The sequence below is a fragment of the Schistocerca gregaria genome, chromosome 3 (assembly GCF_023897955.1).
Source record: "Schistocerca gregaria isolate iqSchGreg1 chromosome 3, iqSchGreg1.2, whole genome shotgun sequence".
Lineage (NCBI taxonomy): Eukaryota > Metazoa > Arthropoda > Insecta > Orthoptera > Acrididae > Schistocerca > Schistocerca gregaria.
The window spans coordinates 726,115,302-726,137,498 of NC_064922.1; the positions used below are offsets into that span (position 1 = coordinate 726,115,302).

At 40.6% G+C, this 22,197-nt stretch overlaps 1 protein-coding gene across 1 annotated transcript in view; it reads right to left on the reverse strand.

Annotated features, from left to right (window-relative positions):
• The window catches only part of LOC126355582 (glutamate receptor ionotropic, NMDA 2B), a 1,429,141-nt gene that overhangs the window by 677,121 nt on the left and 729,823 nt on the right, over positions 1-22,197 (reverse strand). Inside the window, exon 6 of the mRNA XM_050005946.1 lies at positions 1,582-1,720. Within this exon, the coding sequence (XP_049861903.1) occupies positions 1,582-1,720 (139 nt within the window). The remainder of the gene's footprint in view (positions 1-1,581; positions 1,721-22,197) is intronic.

Below are 22,197 nucleotides of genomic sequence, written 5' to 3' on the forward strand. Positions count from 1 at the left end.
CATCAAAACCTATAGGGTACTTTCCGTCGAACTAGGGCCATGAAATTTCGCAAGAAGTAAGGTTTCACAGAAATAAAGGAAGAATGAGAAAATTGTCAATTTGGATTATATCACACGAAAAAAAAGATATTTATTTTATCACTTGTTCTTCGACATCAAACTTGAAACTGAAACAGTCAGTAGTTATCCATTCCGGCCGACTGGGTCGCAATGGTAAAAGTCAAACTTCAGAAAAGGAATGGCTTTATTTCTCATTTGACGCGTTTCGGAATTTATTCAATATCAGCTAACCAGGAGCGATTACTGCACGTAGATATGGCATATCAAGGTGTATGTGAAACAAACATTCACAGGCTAATCTAGGTGCAGTAAACGTTCCTGGATATCTGATAACGGATAAATTCTGCAATGCCTCGTGTGAGTTATGAAGTCATTCCTTGCCTTATGTTTCGCCTTTACCACTGCCAGCCAGTCAGCCTGAATGGAGAACTGCTGATTATTACTATAATGGTCGCCTGCTTCTTGCATGATTTTATGCCAGTTTATATTATTGTACTAAAACATTCTCTAAAATCTTGGAATCGCTGGGACCGATAATTTGCCAGTGTCAATGCTCATAACAAGCATAAATCGTCGAGATACTCGATTCACGGACTGGATGAACTGCCTGTATACTTAACTCAGTTTGTACGGAGCCCTTAGCGCGCGAGTCCTAGTTGCGCAAGATCAGTTTTTTCGAGTAGCATGTACTTCTCCCCTACGCAGAATAACAGATTTATTGTTAGTGAGGGAAGCGTAGCAGCTGATTGCTAATTTTTTCTGCTTCCATTCTCGTTCTTATGTTTTGGATACTTCTTTGCATTGATGCTCACAATACAGTGTTAAAAATGATTCATCAAAATTCAGAGGATTAATTATTTACGTGAATTGAGGGAAAACACGGGATGAACCTAAATTAAGCGTAGAGACTAAAGGTTCACTTTGCTGCAAGTTGTAAATTCATGTGGTTGACGCTAGTGGTCTCATTTTGAAGCTAGGTCGCTCGCCCAGTTGCAGGATTCACGTACCTGAAAGCAATGGACATTTGGCTTTTTCCACTAATGCAGGAACATGCTGAATATTTCATTTTTCTTCAGAGGCCGCACCGTCGCATTGACTGCTGAATTTAAGACTTCTTAACAATGAGTTATCTTGTGGGTGGACTGGCGGTAAGGGACGCACGGATCTCGCAATTTACCACAGGGCTCCAAAGTCGGCCTTGTCTCAGGGGCTGTTTTGGTTGGTCTGTGAAAGATTCCATACATGTCCTTTCCCTTCCAACAACTTTGGATGAACGGCGACTCCATGAAACAACAGCGATGATTACAGAGCCTCAAACATACTCCCGAAAGTATAAAACTGGTATGAGTATCTTCTGCATATTTAACGAGCATTTGTGAAAGGTACATAACAGTTCCGATCCCAATAGTAATTGTAAAAAGTAAGACACGATTACATGCGGAAGTATATAGAATATATAAATTTATAAAATCAGTTGGTTCTTTTTTTTTTTTAAAAAAAAAGAAAAAAGCTGGCGCTCACCTCTTCCCAGACGAGCTGCTTGCTGACTCCGGGCCGCAGATTCATGATCTTCAGCTCGGCCGCCTTTAGAACGCCCTCCGGCGTGAATTCAATGTTGGGCTTGCCCTGTTCACCTTCGACGCTTACGTTGCGGAGGTACCTGTCGGCAAACGAAAGAGAGCGCATTATGCACGGATGCTTGGCATTAGCGAAGTTTGGCCCGCCAGCAAGAAGATGTACTACTGGGTGCTACTGCTTTAAAAGTAAAACGTCTCTTACATTAGTTCATATTATTTTTTTGGTTAACTTACGGAAGAGTTTTGTGGCTCGGTGGCCGACTGAGCAGGTGTCAAACTACAAATTAAATGTTCAGCGTTCAAACTTCACCGGGTGTAAGATAATTATCGAACTTTTCATCTCTGTCAGTGAATTGTTATGTCAAAAATGCCAAATCGCACCATCATTAACAGTTCACATTAAGTGCACCATATCTACCGCTGCCAAGTTCTTTCGTAACGTGATAGGCAGTTGTTGCATGTTGTGGAATTGGCAATGAGCTTTTTTTTTTATTTAAGGAAATGTGCGTTTTCCTGTAGGCAGTAAGTCGTTGGAGTCGAGTGGAAGGCAGTTATGATGTAGAACAGTCGAGTTTTATATATGAGATAAAATTGCTTAATACATAGCAAGCAAGACTGACATTTCGTAAATGACATATATATATATATATATATATATATATATATATATATATATATATATATATATGTTTATCATTGTTATTTTTCTTTCTGGTTTGACAAACTAAGGACCACATGACAGTTTCTTGTTACTTGTTTTATTTTTCTTTCCTCACAGTGCTCTTCCATCTGTTCACTATCCTTTTTCTGTCTCCTGGTCACTTCAGTCCAGTTTTTCGTCACTCGCCTACCTTGCATTCCTTTCTCATTTAGTACTTTTTCCCTGAACACTTCCCTGTCAATTGTTTCTTCAGCTTTTATGTAACTTTTCTCTAAATCATTTTTCACTCAGTGGATCCAGCTTGTTGCTGACTTTTTATTCCTCAAAGGTCTTTTTCGTTAATTTGCAGCGTGCCATAGTACATAAATGTCCAAAAATTACCATTCCTTATTTATCGCATTATTTTTTAGATTTTTCTGTGTTCTGATAAATTTCATCGTTACCAAGTAATTTTCAATCTTCCATAGTGTTTAGCTGGCTTAATATTTTCCTCATAAACCGCTTGAGTATAGCCATCCTGGTTCACTACTGTATCATAATGACTATTGTATTTTTAGACAGGTACGTTTTATTATATAAATATTTAGTTATATCATATGCCTTTCTCATTTTATGTGTCCTTTCTCCAATAACAGCGTTTTGAAGACGATCATCTTGGATTATCTCCCACAGATATTTAAATTTTTTAACTTTCTTTAGTTGGCCAACATATATTTTCAGAAATTTCCACGCACTTTTATGTTTGTTAAAGAATTTTTCTACAGAAATTGTTAAGGTAGTCCTACTACCTATTTCTTCCAAAATTTTAATTGCTATTATACCAGATTTTACATTTTCAGAAACGTACAGCTAGGTTATCTATGAATAAGACGAAGTTTATTCCAAAATTTTTATTTCCTCAACCAAACCTTTTTTTGTGAAATACATTCATTTAGTTTTTCAGTTAAATATTATTGTTTTTCTAAAATATTGTTAAAAATAATTAGGACAGGCCATCATCTTCTCTATAAGTGTGTTTATTTAAAAGGGCCAGGATATTTCTTGCATAAATCCCACTTTAGATTCGGTATCTTTTATTGATTGACTAATTAGATTTATTAATTTAGACTTTTCGTTCAATTCTTAGGTTATTTATGTATAACTTCTCTGTTACCAGAATGACAGTTTTTATGGAATGAATAAACATTACTACAATTTCTTTTGCATTCAGTCATTGGTGCCGATAGACTGACTTCAGGTTAAATATTTGTTCAGAACATGATCTGTCCACACTATAACCACTTTGATATACACCTGAACGACTGTCCAGTGTTAGTCTTGTTCTGTTGACTAGAATCTTGGAAAATAATTTATATGCAAATGGCAGCAAAAAAGTATCTTTGCAGTTGTTAACGTCTTATTGCCTTCCTTATGTGGAAGATATATCAAGGCTACCTTCCACTGTCCTAGGATCTTTTTATGTTTTCCAGAATTCTTCAAAGATCAATTTTACCTTACTTTTAGTTTTGGTATCAACCATTTCAGAAGTTCTACTAGATTTAATGTTTCACTAGAATACTAGAATACAGGATTTAATTACTTCTCCAACTTCTTTGACAGTCGGAGGCAAAATCTTGTTATAGATGTTTAAGAACCTTTAACATCGCAGCGCGTCAGCAATCTTGGTCAATACATTAAAAAAATAAACCTGCAATCGAGGCAGGTTTCTAGTTTTTTAATATGTTCTAGATGTTATTGGGTGTTTAAGAATAACAGTTTTTGGATTAGTTCTGGACACTTAAGAAGCTGATCAAAATTTTTTTGCAATATTTCGAAATTTTCACTGTTGCTTATGCAGAGTTTGCCATTTTTATTTATGAAACAGATGCTTGGGATTTGGTGTTGTTTCAGTCTGACTTTAAATGGCTAATAAAAATTATAGATATCACATTCTGAGAAGTTTTGCTCAATTTCTGCTACTTTGCTCTTTGCAAAATCTCATTTAGCGCTTCTAATTATAGCTATTTCCTTTGCTGTTTGAATTCATCGTAGTGTTCAATTTTCCTTGTGCATATCCACTTTTTACATCCTTTCCATTACCTCCTTCACATATTTGATTCCATTATATTTTATTTTAATTTTTGACTGACTCAGACATTTTCTGTACAGAATTATTAATTCACTTATCTAATTATTGAGATAAGAATTCATCTAAATAATCAATGTTTTGTTACTTTAATTTCTTCTTGACATTATCGAATTGATTCTTTTATTATACGCTAGTACGTCTGAATTACTTTATTAGTTTTTACGACCTTCTTTGTAATTTATCAGATTGAAATTTAACCTAAATTTTGGACGAGTATTGACCAGAATGACTCCACCGTTTCTTATTACTTTCATATTCATATAAGCTATTCCTTAGTACTTTTTTTAGAAACAACTACACGATCTGTTTGCAATAGTTTAGAGATATTTCATATCCTGGATTTTCTTGGGAGCTCCCTGAAGTAGCTCGAAATTATTTTCAGGTAAAAGCTTTCTTACAGACTCACCAGTTGCATACTATTTCTATCGGTTCTTTCGTGGGCTGGGTAATGACCTATTCCTAAGTTTCTTTTCTCTGCTTTTTGACTACAGAAGTAACCCAATAGCAATAGGGTGTTCATTTTCGGTTTTTCGGTTTCTGAATGATCCAAAAAAATTTTTTTCTTTACAGAATGTTCTTCTTGTCGTCATTTCACGGTGCATGGCAATTAAAAATGTGTAGTTTTAGTTTCTGAATTTAACTGATAGACTAGATAGTTGTTCTAAGGAATCTACTTCTATATTTACATGATTACGCTGCATTTCACAATTAAGTACCTGGCAGAGACTCAGTTCAAGTATCGTATTCTGAAGGAACAGTGAAGTTGACTCAGTACATTGTATGCTGTCTGTTCCCATAAGTGAATCTGATGATGCATTTTCGAAACGCGTCATTAAAAATAGAGGTTACAAAAATACCTGTGGCTATTTTACTACGATCATAGCGTCCATAGTAGGTATTCCCATACTCCCATCTAGTGTCAACATGATCGCACGCTTCAGTCACGATTTTACATATCAAATGCAAGTAGAATGTTTAGAAGTTTCTCATACAACTAGAATATTGCTGAAGTGTGTGTGATGCCTGTCAGATAGGACTAACAGGGGATATTAAACGCATATGAAGAAGGGCAGCACGTATAGTTGCAGATTTGATTGACCTTAGGGAGAGCGTCTTTGAAATGGTGAGAAAGAAAGTGAGCTAGCAGAGGCCTGTCGAAGGCAAAAGAATCCCGTGAAACATAACATACAAAATTCCGAGAACCAGCAAAGTGTGGAATTTAGTAATATGATACAACCCCTATGTGTCGCTATCGTAGAAGTCGACAAGACATGATCAGATTAACTACAGCTCGCACGGAGGCGTTTAATGTATCATTTTTCCCGAGCGCCATACGTAAAAAGAGCGGGAGGAGGCAATAATAATGGCTGCACTGGGGAGCACCCTCTGGATCTGGGACACTTTCATTCAAGAGTTATAAATTATTTACGTAACAATCACGAACGAATTCAGCTTTTTATTCTATCGTTACTCGAGAAGTAATCTGTAATTTCAGTAACGCACAGCTACTTAATCAAGGTGGAGATATGGAAGTAGGAAAAATAAATTGCACATCTATTGCGTTTCCTGCAGCTGTTTCAGAAACCATCCTTCTTCGATAAAAGATTAGTAAATAAATTATTGTAAGTATTCTCCATATCTCCGAATATTGTAGGTACATCATTAGAGCAGAGTCTGCGGTTTGGAGTGGATTATCAATTTCTCTGGTAAACATAAATGGAAACAATTATTTCAGATTTTTATATCAAAACTTGCATTACTAACACTTAGAGGAGACTTCCTTTCAATCTGCGTCTTTTTCAACGAAATGTGTGTAAATGGAATGCCTTCGATATGTTTCATCTGACAGTTCAACTAATGGGAATAATAACCCGCGATATTTCAAGAATGTGAAGTTCTTTTCAGAAGCTGTGCAATTATAAGAATTCTTTACTTTCATTTGGTTCAGTTACCGCCACTTTTAAACTTCAATATCAATCTTCTGTTCCGGTACGAGACCATTGGAGTTAATAATTATGAAAAATATGTGCAGCTGCACATTCCATACGGGACTCTAAAACCCTGTTGCCGCCACAATGTGCAACGGAAGTCTTTAACATCTGAAATCGATATGCCGCCAATATTTGCAGAACCTGATACTATTCTCGTTAACTGCAGTACAGCTTCACATAGCGCCAGTGTCTGCGTGCCAGCAGCGTGTATTTCATTCCCTATTACATTTGTAGATGAAATGACAATAAATTATTAAATGCTTGTGAGTCAAAGGCGGTGTATACTCTTTCAGTTGGTTGCTAGTCCAACCCATTACTTTTGTTTCTATTCTGAATCTACAGATGTACTCTGCAACCCACCGTATGGTATTTGGCGGAGGGTATTATGCACCACTACTTGTCAGTTCCCTTATTATTCCATTCGCAAATCTACATCTATATCATACTCCGCAAGCCACCTAGTGGTGTGTGGAAGAGGGTACTTTCGGCACCACTATCTGATCCCTCCAAACCTGTTCCACTCGCGAATAGTGCGTGGGAGGAATGATTGTCGGTAAGCCTCTGTATTGGCTCTAATTTCTCGAATTTCCTGACGTAACGTGTTGCCCAGCTCCTCCTCCTCCTGGAGGGAACTACACGGAAGTATTTACGAATTTATTTGAAGGATTCTATAAACTGCAGGTGATTGTTGTGAACAATTCGCATTCGGGATGGCTAACACTGCCATTAATTTTCGTGTGGTTTTGACGAAACTGAAAGACTGTATCACGTTCCTAGGTTTGTGTGTGGTAATCTGTCCACTATTATTATATCAAGAGATAGTAGGTCACATTTGATTAATAATTATTTATTTGCAATCTCTAAAACGCAACCGGAAATTTGTGCTGACAAGGTCACTAATTATAGGTTTAAAACAAAGAATTTTGGTGGATGAAGGTGAGGAGTGGTCGACTTCCTGTCGCAACAACAGTTCACTGCTACCTCTGTCGCACCATAATATCTTTAGATGCATTCTACTTTTACAGCTGCGTGTCAATACACCTAGCCAGTTTTCAATAAATTTCATAAATGGTGATTGTGTTACTAGGAAGCACATGATCAGGAACAGATCTCCCTGTGCATGAAATACCAAATGTTCATGCAAATCTTATAATAAGCAGAACCATGTTTTGTTAACGCTTGTATTTTCACCATATGTTCATACCTGTATATTATTTTTTATGTTTATTATACTCTATGTTATTTTAATTTACTGTAGTAGCTGTTACTGACATGCTGCGAGTCATCTAGTATCTATAAAAAGATGTAAATAATTGAACAATAGTTTGAGAGGACGGAAATCTGATTGTTGAATGTACTGACGAAGTCGTTGCGTGTCCCAACTGACACAACGGAAAGTAACTCCAAATTAAATTCCATTGCCAACAACACTCTACATACGTTGAAAGAAGGTTGAGCCGGTGACGTACAGTGTAATAAACTCTTATTACTCTCTAATCGCGTTACTTGTACCACGTCAACCTTCTACATCTACATCTACATCCATACTCCGCAAGCCACCTAACGGTGTGTGGCGGAGGGTACCCTGAGTACCTCTATCGATTCTCCTTTCTATTCCAGTCTCGTATTATACGTGGAAAGAAGGATTGTCGGTATGCTTCTGTGTGGGCTCTAATCTCTCTGATTTTATCCTCATGGTCTCTTCGCGAGATATACGTAGGAGGGAGCAATATACTGCTTGACTCTTCGGTGAAGGTATGTTCTCGAAACTTTAACAAAAGCCCGTACCGAGCTACTGAGCGTCTCTCCTGCAGAGTCTTCCACTGGACTTTATCTATCATCTCCGTAACGCTTTCGCGATTACTAAATGATCCTGTAACGAAGCGCGCTGCTCTCCGTTGGATCTTCTCTATCTCTTCTATCAACCATATCTGGTGCGGATCCCACACTGCTGAGCAGTATTCAAGCAGTGGGCGAACAAGCGTACTGTAACCTACTTCCTTTGTTGTCGGATTGCATTTCCTTAGGATTCTTCCAATGAATCTCAGTCTGGCATCTGCTTTACCGACGATCAACTTTATATGATCATTCCATTTTAAATCACTCCTAATGCGTACTCCCAGATAATTTATGGAATTAACTTCTTCCAGTTGCTGACCTGCTATTTTGTAGCTAAATGATAAGGGACCTATCTTTCTATGTGATCGCATCACATTACACTTGTCTACATTGAGAATCAATTGCCATTCCGTGCACCATGCGTCAATTCGCTGCAGATCCTCCTGCATTTCAGTACAATTTTCCATCGTTGCAACCTCTCGATACACCACAGCATCATCTGCAAAAAGCCTCAGTGAACTTCCGATGTCATCCACCAGGTCATTTATGTATATTGTGAATAGTAACGGTCCTATGACACTCCCCTGCGGCACACCTGAAATCACTCTTACTTCGGAAGACTTCTCTCCAATGAGAATGACATGCTGCGTTCTGTTATCTAGGAACTCCTCAATCCAATCACACAATTGATCTGATAGTCCGTATGCTCTTACTTTGTTCATTAAACGACTGTGGGGAACTGTGTCAAACGCCTTGCGGAAGTCAAGAAACACGGCATCTACCTGTGAACCCATGTCTAAGGCCCTCTGAGTCTCGTGAACGAATAGCGCGAGCTGGGTTTCACACGACCGTCTTTTTCGAAACCCATTCTAATTTCTACAGAGTAGATTTCTAGTCTCCAGAAAAGACATTATACTCGAACATAATACGTGTTCCAAAATTCTACAACTGATCGACGTTAGAGGTATAGGTCTATAGTTCTGCACATCTGTTCGACGTCCCTTCTTGAAAACGGGGATGACCTGTGCCCTTTTCCAATCCTTTGGAACGTTTCGCTCTTCTAGAGACCTACGGTACACCGCTGCAAGAAGGGGGGCAAGTTCCTTCGCGTACTCTGTGTAAAATCGAACTGGTATCCCATCAGGACCAGTGGCCTTTCCTCTTTTGAGCGATTTTAATTGTTTCTCTATCCCTCTGTCATCTATTTCGATATCTACCATTTTGTCAACTGTGCGACAATCTAGAGAAGGAAGCTCAGTGCAGTCTTCCTCTGTGAAACAGCTTTGGAAGAAGACATTTAGTATTTCGGCCTTTAGTCTGTCATTCTCTGTTTCAGTACCATTTTGGTCACAGAGTGTCTGGACATTTTGTTTTGATCCACCTACCGCTTTGACATAGGACCAAAATTTCTTAGGATTTTCTGCCAAGTCAGTACATAGAACTTTACTTTCGAATTCATTGAAAGCCTCTCGCATAGCCCTCCTCACACTACATTTCGCTTCGCGTAATTTTTGTTTTTTCTGCAAGGCTTTGGCTATGTTTATGTTTGCTGTGAAGTTCCCTTTGCTTCCGCAGCAGTTTTCTAACTCGGTTGTTGTACCACGGTGGGTCTTTCCCATCTCTTACGATCTTGCTTGGCACATACTCATCTAACGCATATTGTACGATGGTTTTGAACTTTGTCCACTGATCCTCAACACTATCTGTACTTGAGACAAAACTTTTGTGTTGAGCCGTCAGGTACTCTGTAATCTGCTTTTTGTCACTTTTGCTAAGAAGAAAAATGTTCCTACCTTTTTTAATATTTCTGTTAACGGCTGAAATCATCGATGCAGTAACTGCTTTATGATCGCTGATTCCCTGTTCTGCATTAACTGATTCAAATAGTTCGGGCCTGTTTGTCACCAGAAGGTCTAATATGTTATCGCCACGAGTCGGTTCTCTGTTTAACTGCTCAAGGTAGTTTTCAGATAAAGCACTTAAAAAGGGGAAGTATTCAGAAGGGGAAATATTCGTAAAAGCAAAGACGTCCTGACAATATCGATACACATGAAGCAGAGAAGTATTTGGTGCTGACAAGGGGACGACATGGCAATCGGATTCTTGTATTTTCTTATGTTTATAAAATATTCATCCCCGAAAATAGTTCGATGCGGCTCTCAAAAATTCTCTAGGAAACCGACTTTGAAGTTGTCCGACCGTCTGTAGTACGTTAAAGCAAGATCAATTTTTCGCGACAGATCGTGTGACTGGTAGAAAGGTCGCTTATCATGTGTGTGCTATCAGTTCGATCCTCAGATCCTACAAAATTGTAAACAAAGGTACATGTCCCATGAACATTCCCATGAAGCTTAAATACATCTGGATGGAAAAGAATTTAATTTGTAATGCTACTTTTTTACAATGTAAACAACCATTTATGAAAAATGAGTAATAAAGAATTAATATTTGAAATGAAAACTGTATTTCTTTAGGGCGACACGTAATTAGGAATAAGATATTTTTCATAAGTTAGCAATTAGGAATGTATTAATTAGCATGTGTAAGATGAATTTTTATTTAAAACAGGTAGGTACTCGATATGAATGGGAAAAAACTGAAAAGGTAATGATCGAAACCAGACTCGAAACAGCAACTATCAATCGCGAGCGCTACTGATTATTTCCATTTTTATTTACTTTAAACTTAAAAGAACTGCTTGTAAAACCTGCATTAGCCGGGAATCGAAACTAAATACCCTACGTACCCTGGGATTGTTCTACCGCACAGCCACATCGCACGTCAAGAAAAATCTACCTTGCATATTAAATACGCTCGGCAAACTTGAAAGTTGCTTTTGTCTATAATTTTTGAGGACTGGATCAAACTGTTCTGGTAGAATTATATGTTAGCGGTGAAGTTTACGTACCATAACTTTATAAAAAAATAAAAAATCCGAGTGTCTTGTGGTCTGGGTATACGATGACAACTTCTGCTGACTGAAACACAGGTAGAGTTCTTCTTGTAGTTGGACAATTGTCTGCACAACGTGGGATGGAGAGAGCAGGTTATCGCCACGTCAGTTGGCCCATGTTGTCAGCTGTACGATTGGTAACGTCAGTCTTCCATATTCTTGAAATGTTTGAAAAGGCCTTAAGTCTACCCCATATTTGATGAGTGAGTTAATGCCAATTGTTCGGATACGAATTAACTATCACTATAGTCCTGTCGTAAGCAGCTTTATAGAAAGTACATGGCGCTGCGTTCAGACTGCTACACGTTTCACGGATCCAGTATCTTCCCTAATCATTTCCAGTATTTGCGTTAATTATCAACCTAAATTGAAGCCACATTTTGGGCTTATTAAGGTACTGGAATTCTATTAGCTCGGTTTCACGTGTTACTCCTATTGTAAAAGACCGAGCTGTGTACATTACAGACACGGGTGCACGAATGTGTGTCCTTGCAGCGAGTAACCTAAGAAAACGCACAGCATAGACTCGGGAAGATCTTTCTTTTACAGGCGTTGTTCCCGGATCGAAGGTAAATTTCTGTGCCTAATGTTCCATTTTCCAACGCTGGAGACATCATCAGGGGCTGCTCATAGTGAGTAAATTATCAAAGACACAAATATCGGCCATGCAAAGCTGCAGAACATAGACTATCCGTTGTACATGTTCATAGGTCCGGCAAGAAAGATTTTCAGTTTCACTGCATAATTCTGTAGGTAAATACGGATGAAAGCTATTTCTTTTCAAAGAATTAGGTAAGCGTATTCAGATAATGCTGAGTTCAAGTGTGTGCAGTAAAGTTATTCTAGATACATGTTTCAGCAAGTCATTTGTTTGACACACAGTAGAATAGTGTCTGTATTTTACATTGTCCGTGAAGTTCGATGCAATATGCCTTCGCACCGAACTATACAGACGCTGCAAAATACAGAGCACTGCCCTGCTGTGTCTCACGGAAAAGCAAGGCAGTCTTACGAGCAAAAACAATGTCTCTCCTTGTGCGGGAGTCATATGACTTATATGCAAACACTATGAGAGATAGACACCAGGACATGTGGAATTTTGGGTCTGACTGTGAGTCGTGCACTGACAGTCAAAGCGGTTAAGGAGACCTCTCGCGCAAAGCAGAAAATACGAGTTCGAGTCCGGGCTTGGCACAAATTTTCGTATCCTGCTAGTAAATCGTATAAGGCTGTGCAGAGCCGCATTCACAGTTTAAGAATACATTTCATAACCATTTGTTTGAATTTAAAATACAAGCGTAGCAAAATAGTCAGCAGCAGCTAGCTTACAAAGTTCCGAAGTTAATGGGTAAAAATAAGTTTACGTTTACAACAAAAGGCAAAAACTGTGACAGTCAAAGGGAAGATTGCTGATGGAGGGAACTGTTGTTCCCTTATTACGTTACATCATAATTTCCTTTTCTTCTTTTCATAACGCCGTCTGCTTTGTGGAAATGCTTGTCGACGGGAACGCCCTCCTGTGACTGTTGGACGGTATATTCAAGATAGTCTCCCTTCTTGTAAGCGTTTTCTATCACCGTCCACGTCTCCTCCACTCTTGTCTCCTCTATCATATTTTGCAAAGATATTACATGTCGCAAATTAATTCTGTTGGCAATTATTTATTAAAGTATTTATTGGATGCGTAGAAATCAAAGACAAGTAAACTTTATAAAGTTAAAGTTATCTTTTACCAAATAGACATACCATATTCCTTTTTCGATCTGAATGCTGTTGGATCATTTTAAGTCAGATTGTCGACTACTTGAGAATCGTTAGTGTTCTGCTATTCAGGAAAGATGAAGTAGGTAATAAAGTCAATATTTCGCTTTTATTTAAATGCATAATATCAAACTCAAGGGTTTTAGTTTAGACATAAATGATATGTTACTGTTTCCTCCTAATTATGATCCACTGGTAATCCTCATTATTTTACTCATTCTCAGTCACTGAGGTAGTTCTGAAAAGATCTCGTTTCACAACCACATCTTTCATGTTGTTCATTACTTTCCATTTCTACCGTCAAATTTTCCAGTTTCAATTAAAATTAAAATTATTCTCACTTTACGTGTCAGTTACTGCTCCATTGCAGCTATCGTGAAACTTTACTTATCGACTCTCATCCATAAATCAAAACGATTGACTGTGAGCGTCTCATATTGATAGACTAACGTTAAAGATGCGCTTGCTATCGAACCAAAGCACAATAAGTAAAATTGCTGTGCCCTTTGAGTGTTTGTGTGGATACTAAAGAGCTCGGCTAGGTATATGTCATATTGTTCACTGTTCTGCCTAGTCGGGTGATCATCCCACATCACACATGTGTAAGAAATCATCTGTCATCCGTTCAAGGTTCTCGTCCAGTAACCAAAACGTATAAGCTTGCGTATTCCAATGTGACCTATCTCGTCGAGTCTACGGGTAGATCAGGGATCAAAACTCTAATCTGACATCGAGATTCATGTTTTCTTTGGATTCCCTTCGTCGCTTCAGCAAATAAAGGCGCCTGTACTTGTAAAAGACGCGGCTAAGTTTCCACTCCAAACTAAGCTTGCACTCAGTCCGTAATCCTCTCGTCGTCGTCGGTGGATCGTTAAAATCGAATCTCCCTGGCTTTAGTGAATTGAACAGGCAACGTTATTCAGCTTCATGATTACCCTGCTAATCACAGTAAAGTACATGGCGCATTATAATTTCCTCGTTTTACATTCACAACAGAGGCTTACCCCCACATTTACTCTTCCTAGGTGCTATTCGCCACTGGAGCAGTGAAATAGGGATCAGTTAGTGGTACCAAAAGTACCTTCCGTTACGCAGTACGATATAGAAGTAGACTTGTGAGTGTGAAAAAGAAGTAGACTATAAGCACTTCAGCGAAATGTTATTTCGCGATTTTCTGTTACCATGGGAGGGGGGACTAAACGTAAGGATCTGAAAGAGATATATTTCGCTATGAAAACTGGTCCTCAAAATTTTTCACGATATGGAAGAAACCCTTCTGAAAGTATTCGACAACATTGATCTGTCAATATTGCTGTCCATCTCTCTGTCTATCTCCCTCTCCATCTCTCCCCTCTCTCCAGTCGAACATGAGATAATTTCGTACGATTCATTGCACAGCCCTGATGTCTCTTGTTAGTTACAAATTTTGTGGAACGTACTTACATCTGTGGCACTCCAATATACGCTACTCAAGTGCTTTGTACTCGTAAGTAACCCCTTTTGCAGACCTCTACATCTACAACATGCAGTTTCCCAGTGTCCCACTAACACGTCGAAGCCAACCATTAATTATACCTACAACCGAACTTGTGTGACAGTCCTCTTCTTACGCTTATTTCTCGCACCTATTCGCTTCACTTGAATGTCTTTTTATTGTTTAATTGTCTCGTCGAAAGCAAATACGCTTTATATGTTTCGTGAAGGTCACATATTTTCCAATTTTGTACATTAACTTGGCATCAGAGTTGGGTTGCGGTCACTGTCAGTTACTATAACGTCACGGATTATGTTGCGGTCCAGGCTTCTGCTAAGTTTACCCCTGACCGTTCGCCGGTGTTTCACAAGAGGTAGGCCGCGATTCAGCGCAGCTGGTATTAGTATGGATTGGCGGGTTCCTTTTATTGGCGCGCGAGCTGAGGACAATAAGGCGGAGCAATATCCAGCGGCGGGCGAGCGGGGTGAGAATGCCAATAACAGTGTATCATTCGAGAAGGCCAGCCGTACGAGTGCGCAAGGCGCGCGGTAAGCGACGTGTCGGCGGGTCGCAACTGGACCAGCTGCAGCGCCCCCGGGTTGACTGCAGTGCGTTAGAGACGGTACTGAAGTAAGCAAACCGAACACAAATTAGTCACCACCAGCTGACACCGTGTCTCTATTCTTGATAATGGTCTCACAAGTGTTCGCAGATATGCCATACTTAACTGAATCCGCTCACTGATGATTTCATTCTGTAGAGGTACTAAATCGATTGCTAAGTTTCAACAGCTGTTAGAAATAAACACAGACATTTTGTTTAGCATTATAACCGGGTGATTTAGCAGACCAATAAAATCTTATGAAGACGCCCGTCTGTTCATCCAACAATGTATGCATGCAGCCCTGTTAACATAGCGGTTGTGACCTTGGATGATGGGGATGTCAAGCTCCCATTCATAATGAAGATGCAGAAGAAAGGACAACTCATAGAAACGGAAAAAGTGAAGTAAACTTTCTCGTTAATTTGTACAGTAACCAGAGTGCGTGCTCCCCAGGTACGTAAGGAAAAAATGGCCCTAAACCATCACAGAACCACCTTCGGCCAAAAATACGCCAGAAATTATCATGGGGCAGGTTCGAGCTCAGGGGAAAAGGAGATAGGCCACCTGCACATCTGTTGATATCATTACGGGATCTAAGCAGTAGGTTACCAACGACGTTATGACACAGAATGTGCGTTCGATCAGGTAGGTGACAAAGTAAAGGGAGTATCAGTTTACACTTCCAGTCTCATGTTACTGTTACTGGTGACATTAGAGGTCACATCCCCACCCCTTGCCCTGGGAAACTTATCATTGTCACACACGGAAGCCCCCACGCCCCTACCGAACGAGGCGGCGCAGTGGTTTGCACACTGGACTCGCATTCTGGAGGACGACGGTTCAAAGCCGCATCCGGCCACCCTGATTTAGGTGTTCCGTGATTTCCCTAAATCGCTGCACGCAAATGCCGGGATGGCATTGAAAGGGCACGGCCAGCTTGCTTCCCATCCTCCCCCAACCCCCTGGGACCGACGACCTCGCTGTTTGGTCCCTTTTCCCAAATCAACCAACCAAACAACCCACAACTCTTGGACAAACGCGCGACGTGTATTCAAGACCACAATGTAACTCGATACCGGTCACACGGCATAAAAGTAGTGTGAAAAAATGGTTCAAATGGCTCTGAGCGCTATGGGACTTAACTTCTGAGGTCATCAACTTAGAACTAGTTAAACCTAACTAACCTAAGGACAACACACACATCCAAGGCCGAGGCAGGATTCGAACCTGCGACCGTAGCGGTTGCGCGGTTGCACACTGCAGCGTCTAAAACCGCTCGGCCACTACGGCCGGCTAGTGTGAAAACGATGGACCAATGAGCGCACAGTAGAAAGGCGAAAAGCCCGCCCCCTCTCCTCTCCTGCCCCCCCCCCCCCTGGCCCCTCCCCTTTATCATCCCTTAAAACTAGTTAAATTGCATAGGTCTCTTCATCTGTCTGTGCATTATGGAGAGAGGTTAAGGTTCGTTAGAAACAAATTATTACTAACAATAACTCTATAGTGATAGGATTTGTAAATAGTAACAGTGGTGTAAGAAATTAACTAATGTTTTATTGTTAACAATTTATTTAACAATGAAACACTTTTACCATAATTTTTTATTGTTCCTTAACAGTTCTTTCTTTTATTTAGAAAGCTATTAGTTTCTATAATGAAAATGCATACACAGTGGCCCTTTTACAAATCTATTTTTCTCTTGTATCAATAATTTGCAAAGCTGTTTCTTAATTCTTTTCTTCACGTGTTACACGGCCATTTTTCTCTTAGTTATATAAATTGGTTTTAGTTAAAAAGTAATTTTTCCTGTTCACACTGCAGGATGTAAATATTTTCAACATTTCGCGTCCCTGTCAGCAACTGTATAAATATTAATTTTAATTTTAAAAATCACCAGCCTCAATTGCACAGATTACCTAGATTTACCTAGGTCGGAATAGCCAAACCTTCTTCAAAAATAAAAGTAACTGTAGAAGTTTGGGTTATCCCGACTGAAACCTAGGTAAATATAGGTAATCTGTGCAGCTGAGGCTGTTGATTTTAAAATTAAAATTAGTGCAGGATGTAGCTCATGGCCTCATGACAGAAAGAATTCTTGGCGCACCGAATGTGGAGCACTGCCAATGCTCGTGAGCAAGCACCTCTTGTAATCCTCCATCGTGAGAGCCTTTGAGACCACGCAATGCACACCCTTAGCCCATTTCTGGATGGCACCTGTGTCTATGCATTGTGCATACTGTGGTGTCACCGCAAGGCACCACACTTACTGGGTTGTAGGCTTCAAATCGGCCGCGGTCCGTCGATACACATCTGACCCTTGAGTCGCCACTGTCGACGCTAGCAGACCGAGCGCCGCCACTCGGCTGGTCAAACCAGACAAGCTAGCGTTCTGCCCAGTTCTACAGCCGACTTTAATAGGAATGGTTCACTCGTCATAGCTTCAGAGAGACGCTAGTTAGCATACCCTTCAGCTAAGTAGTACTACGACCTAGCCAGGCGCCACATGCAGTTTATCCATTGACAATTAATCTATATGTGTGAAGCAATCAGAATTGTAAAGACGTATTCGCAGTTCAGTCTATAACTGCACTTGTAAATATTATTGTACAGAGTCAAGATCGACTTTCACCACTGATGGTGAATTAAAGCTGAGTATTTAATAACTGTCTACTAACTTTCTAATCACCTAAGATGTTTCAGATACATCCTGTCAAGTATAGTTCATTTATCCACACGTCAGCCCACGTGATCAACGCGTGTAATTAATGGCCACACCTCGTGATCAGACTAAGAGTCAAGCTGCGTGACTCTGCCCGGTCACTCTTTTTCCATGAGGCCCATAGTTCCGCCTCATACATAACACATAAATTTTCATCCTGAACCCATACTCTACAATCTGTAAACCCCTGGCATCATTTCTCATCGTGCCGATAACCTTCCTGTTTTGTGGTGTTATTCCAATGGGTTTATCGGCTGCATATCCAGGCGTGTCAAATTCTTCTTGATTCTAAATAATTACTTAATATGGATCCTTTTCGCTAGTAGATTAAGTTATCTGCAACCGTATAAAATAACTTGGCCTCTACTAACTTTGCTTTAGCAGACTCAGTGGGATAGGTATAGGTGTAGTTTGAAGCGGCCCAGCACACATTTACCGTTACAGACAGGCTTCGTGAACTGCACTGTAAACTTGACCATCTCCACAGCGAATAGTCTGTACTGAACATTTGTAAAATAAATATTCCAACAGCCGTTATATTTCTATATTGTATTGTTACTACTAGTTTCGACTCCTCAATAATCTTCAGGCCCTGCAGCTGGAACAACAAAAAGTATCCACGCGTACATTTATATAAGAGGAAACCAACGCTTAGAGACCATTGTTGTCTAACTGGAATGTTTTGGATCGTGCGTTCTATTACATTGCACAAGGACGTTTGTGGTACCCAATATTAAGAACACCTGTCGACATCGAATTTTTGACCATGTTGAGATGCTGCTCGTCTCTCAAATCAGGATTCACAGGCTACTTCGCCACTGCGTGCAGAGGTACGCCAAGGTGAATAACTTGAAAATAAGTGAGGGGTAACACAGTCCATATGAAGATTTAAGGTACATTCTTTTCTTGGTGTATACAACCTCAATAGCTAAGACATAAAACGAAGTCTGCCATTTGGAGGTTTCTGATGGATGTCCAAAGGATAAATCGCCAGACTGAAGGAAAAGACCCATGATGTTGCTGCTGATGCTGCACGTAGAAATGGGGTAGTCCAAAATTTTCACTACGCATACAGCAACTTGCTGCTCTGTCTGGGCGCCTATCCCCGCGAACTGGTTCCGTCGCGAAACTGTTGGCAACACTGGGGAATGAGCAGCGATATATTCTGCGCTACAGAAATTTCTGACATCTGTGGATGGGAATAGGACTCATTAGGATCACCTAAAGCTTCCCCTTCAAGCAGAATTTTGCTGGCTGAAGGAGTACATTGATGTAAACACGAACCGAGGGCTCTTGCGAAGTGTGTCTGTGATGAAGAAAATGTTCAAATGTGAGCCAATTCCTAAGGGACCACACTGCTGAGGTCATCAGTCCCCTGGACTTACATACTACTTAAAGTAACTTATACTAAGACTTGCACACACACACACACACACACACACACACACACACACACACACACACACACACACACACACACACACACACACGCGCACACACACACACACACACACACACACACACACACACGCCCGAGGGAGGACTCGAACCTCCGCCGCGCAATCAATGACTTGACGCCTCTAACCGCGCGGCCACTCCGCTCGGCTGTGATAAAGAATTAAGGAAATATACAGTTTTCGAACAAAGTGATGCAATATGTTAGAGAATGTCTCAAAATTCATTTAGTTTACCAGTAGGGGATGGCAACGGCGCGAGAAATTACCATGTCAGGTCAAATTTCAAGTGGGCAACCATCTTCAATGAAGGACTATCCTCTACGGAAATGGGAAAGATTTCAGTGTAGTTCATGAAGCTTGTCTGTGTCGCTGTATGTGTGCTGGACCTCTCCAACCTCCACATGTACCGGTTTCACGATGAGTTTGTGAAGGAAAACTTCTTCAATCCCAAGTTATTTTATCGGATGGAGACAATTTCATCTACTGGGTGAAAGGCTGCGATCCATATGAAACAATGAGGTAGACTCACGAAGAATTAAACACGACTGGATTCGCAGCCCATAGTGCTTCTTAGAAACTTAAGGAAACAGAAGGTTATCGGCATGATGTGAGACAAGACGAATAGTTGACAGACTGCGAAGTTCGTGGGCGTCAAATCGAAAATGTATGCGCAATTCATAGAAGCACGTGCCACCCGGAAATGGACTAAGGGTGTGCACTGTGCGGTCTCAAAGGTTCTCACGATCGATAATTACGAGAGTTGTGTGCTAGAGAGCGTTGGCGCCGCTCCACATATAGTGCGCTACATAATATTTCGACCATGAGGCCATGAGGTACATACTGCACAGCAGCTGAAAGTAGCGATGTTGTGTCAAGACGACAAATGGTTCATCTGTAGGAATGGGATCGGGTCCCTCCCTTACTAATACTATTCAGTGTGTAATTGACTGTGTAGGCACGTACTTATTTATTGTAAACAGCGGACGTGTGTGCAGAACTGTTTGTCATAGTGTCATAGCTGTGTATTATATATACAAATTCCGCCATTTCCGGTCCCAAGCCCGGAGCCTCATCTCAAAAGTGATGAGGAAGTAGGAGTGGGAGGAGTATCAACCTCTTTAAAAAACCAGGGTCTATCTGGTTCCAGATGGTAGTACCCTGTTATAGGGGCCCTGGCCAGGTTTACGGTCAAGACCTCAACGCTTCAGGTACCTACAATCGCTGAGTCTAACAAACCCATTGGATGACCACTGGACACCAGTGCTTACAAGCAGTCATGACTCGTGTAAGTAATAACTGCAATACCTTAGGTGGTAATCAATCCACCCGTCGACAGGCGGATTCTGGGGGACCCGGACTTCCACGATCACAAATAAAGTGGGAGTTCTCTGGCAAACACCCACACAAGACACCAAGGTACATAGGCACTTCAACATCAACACTCTCATACATCCTAAAAAGCTGCACAACCCAGTGACAGAACTCTATAGGCAGAAGATACTGATCGTCGCACTGAAAGAAACACATATCACAGACGAAGACATCACAGACTACGGTAAGTACTGCATCTTTAAGAGCAAAACCGACAGGCGAGTTGCCAAAGGCGCTCCACTGTTTGGGTATGGCCTTCGACACGCACCTAATAACCTCAGCAACAAGAGAGACCCACAATCCGCAGATAAATACTGGTCAACCCTTTAGAAAGTATTATACAAAGTCCCCAAGGATGACATCAAACTTCTTATGGGCTATTTCAGTGCACAGATCGGCAGAGAAAAAATGCACAGGAAAAGAATTGGAAATTATCCTGCACATAAATTCACCAACAAAAATGGCTCACGGCTCATAGAACTTTGCCAGCAGCACAACCTCAAGCTTATGTCGACATCCCTCAGAAAACACCCCAGAAAACAGAAAACCTGACAGTCACCAGCTCAGCAGTTAGGCTAGTTCCAAATTGACCATGTGGCAATTTCGTACTCAGTACAGAAAGAGATCCATGACGTACAGGTACACAGGAAAGCCAATATTGATACTGACCATTACCTAACATGCTTCAAAGTCAAATTCACCCCCAAGAGAATTTGACACAAAAAAGATCGCTGACTCTGGAGTGAGATAGGCTTGGGAAAAAGAACATACAAATGACTGGCAAAATCTCAGCAAAAAAGCACAGAAAAAGCACAAGCCCTCATTCATGTGAAGAAGAATACCAAGCAACCTTTGTGAGACCGGATAGTGAGAATGCACTCTTCACCAGGAAATTGGCATACCAGAAATACAGCAGTAACATGTCCCCAGAAAATTTTCAGGTGTTCAACGAAACACGAAAGACAACAGAAAAAGTTATTAGCCAATCGAAGAAGAAATACCTGAAGGAACAGCTAGACTCTACAGAGGATAGCTTTCGCAACTACACCGCAAGTGACTTCTACAGGACATTTGCAGGGCACATCCGACGATACACACCACTGAACCTCAACTTTAGAAATAGCAATGGAAAATTGGCACTGACGGATAAGGAGAACTACAAGGTGCTGGAACAGTACTTCTCAGAACTTCTCAGTAGCCCAGAACCCACAGAGAGATTCCCCGACGAAGAACCTACAGACAGACACACAGATTCACTACGCCCGACACAAAAGAAAGTCCACTGTAACGTCCTCAGCCTCAAAAACAAAAGGTCATTTGGTGAAGACAGCATAGTGGCAGAAATACTGACAAACCTCGGATCAAACTCACTCAGAGAACTCACACAGACATATAGATGTCAGAAAAGTTAACAGAAGACTGGAAATGCGCACTGATCCACCCTCTGCACAAAAAGGGTGACGCTACAGATGTGAACAATCACTAATAGACCGAGCGAGGTGGCGCAGTGGTTAGCACACTGGAATCGCATTCGGGAGGACGACGGTTCAATCCCGTCTCCGGCCATCCTGATTTAGGTTTTCCGTGATTTCCCTTAATCGTTTC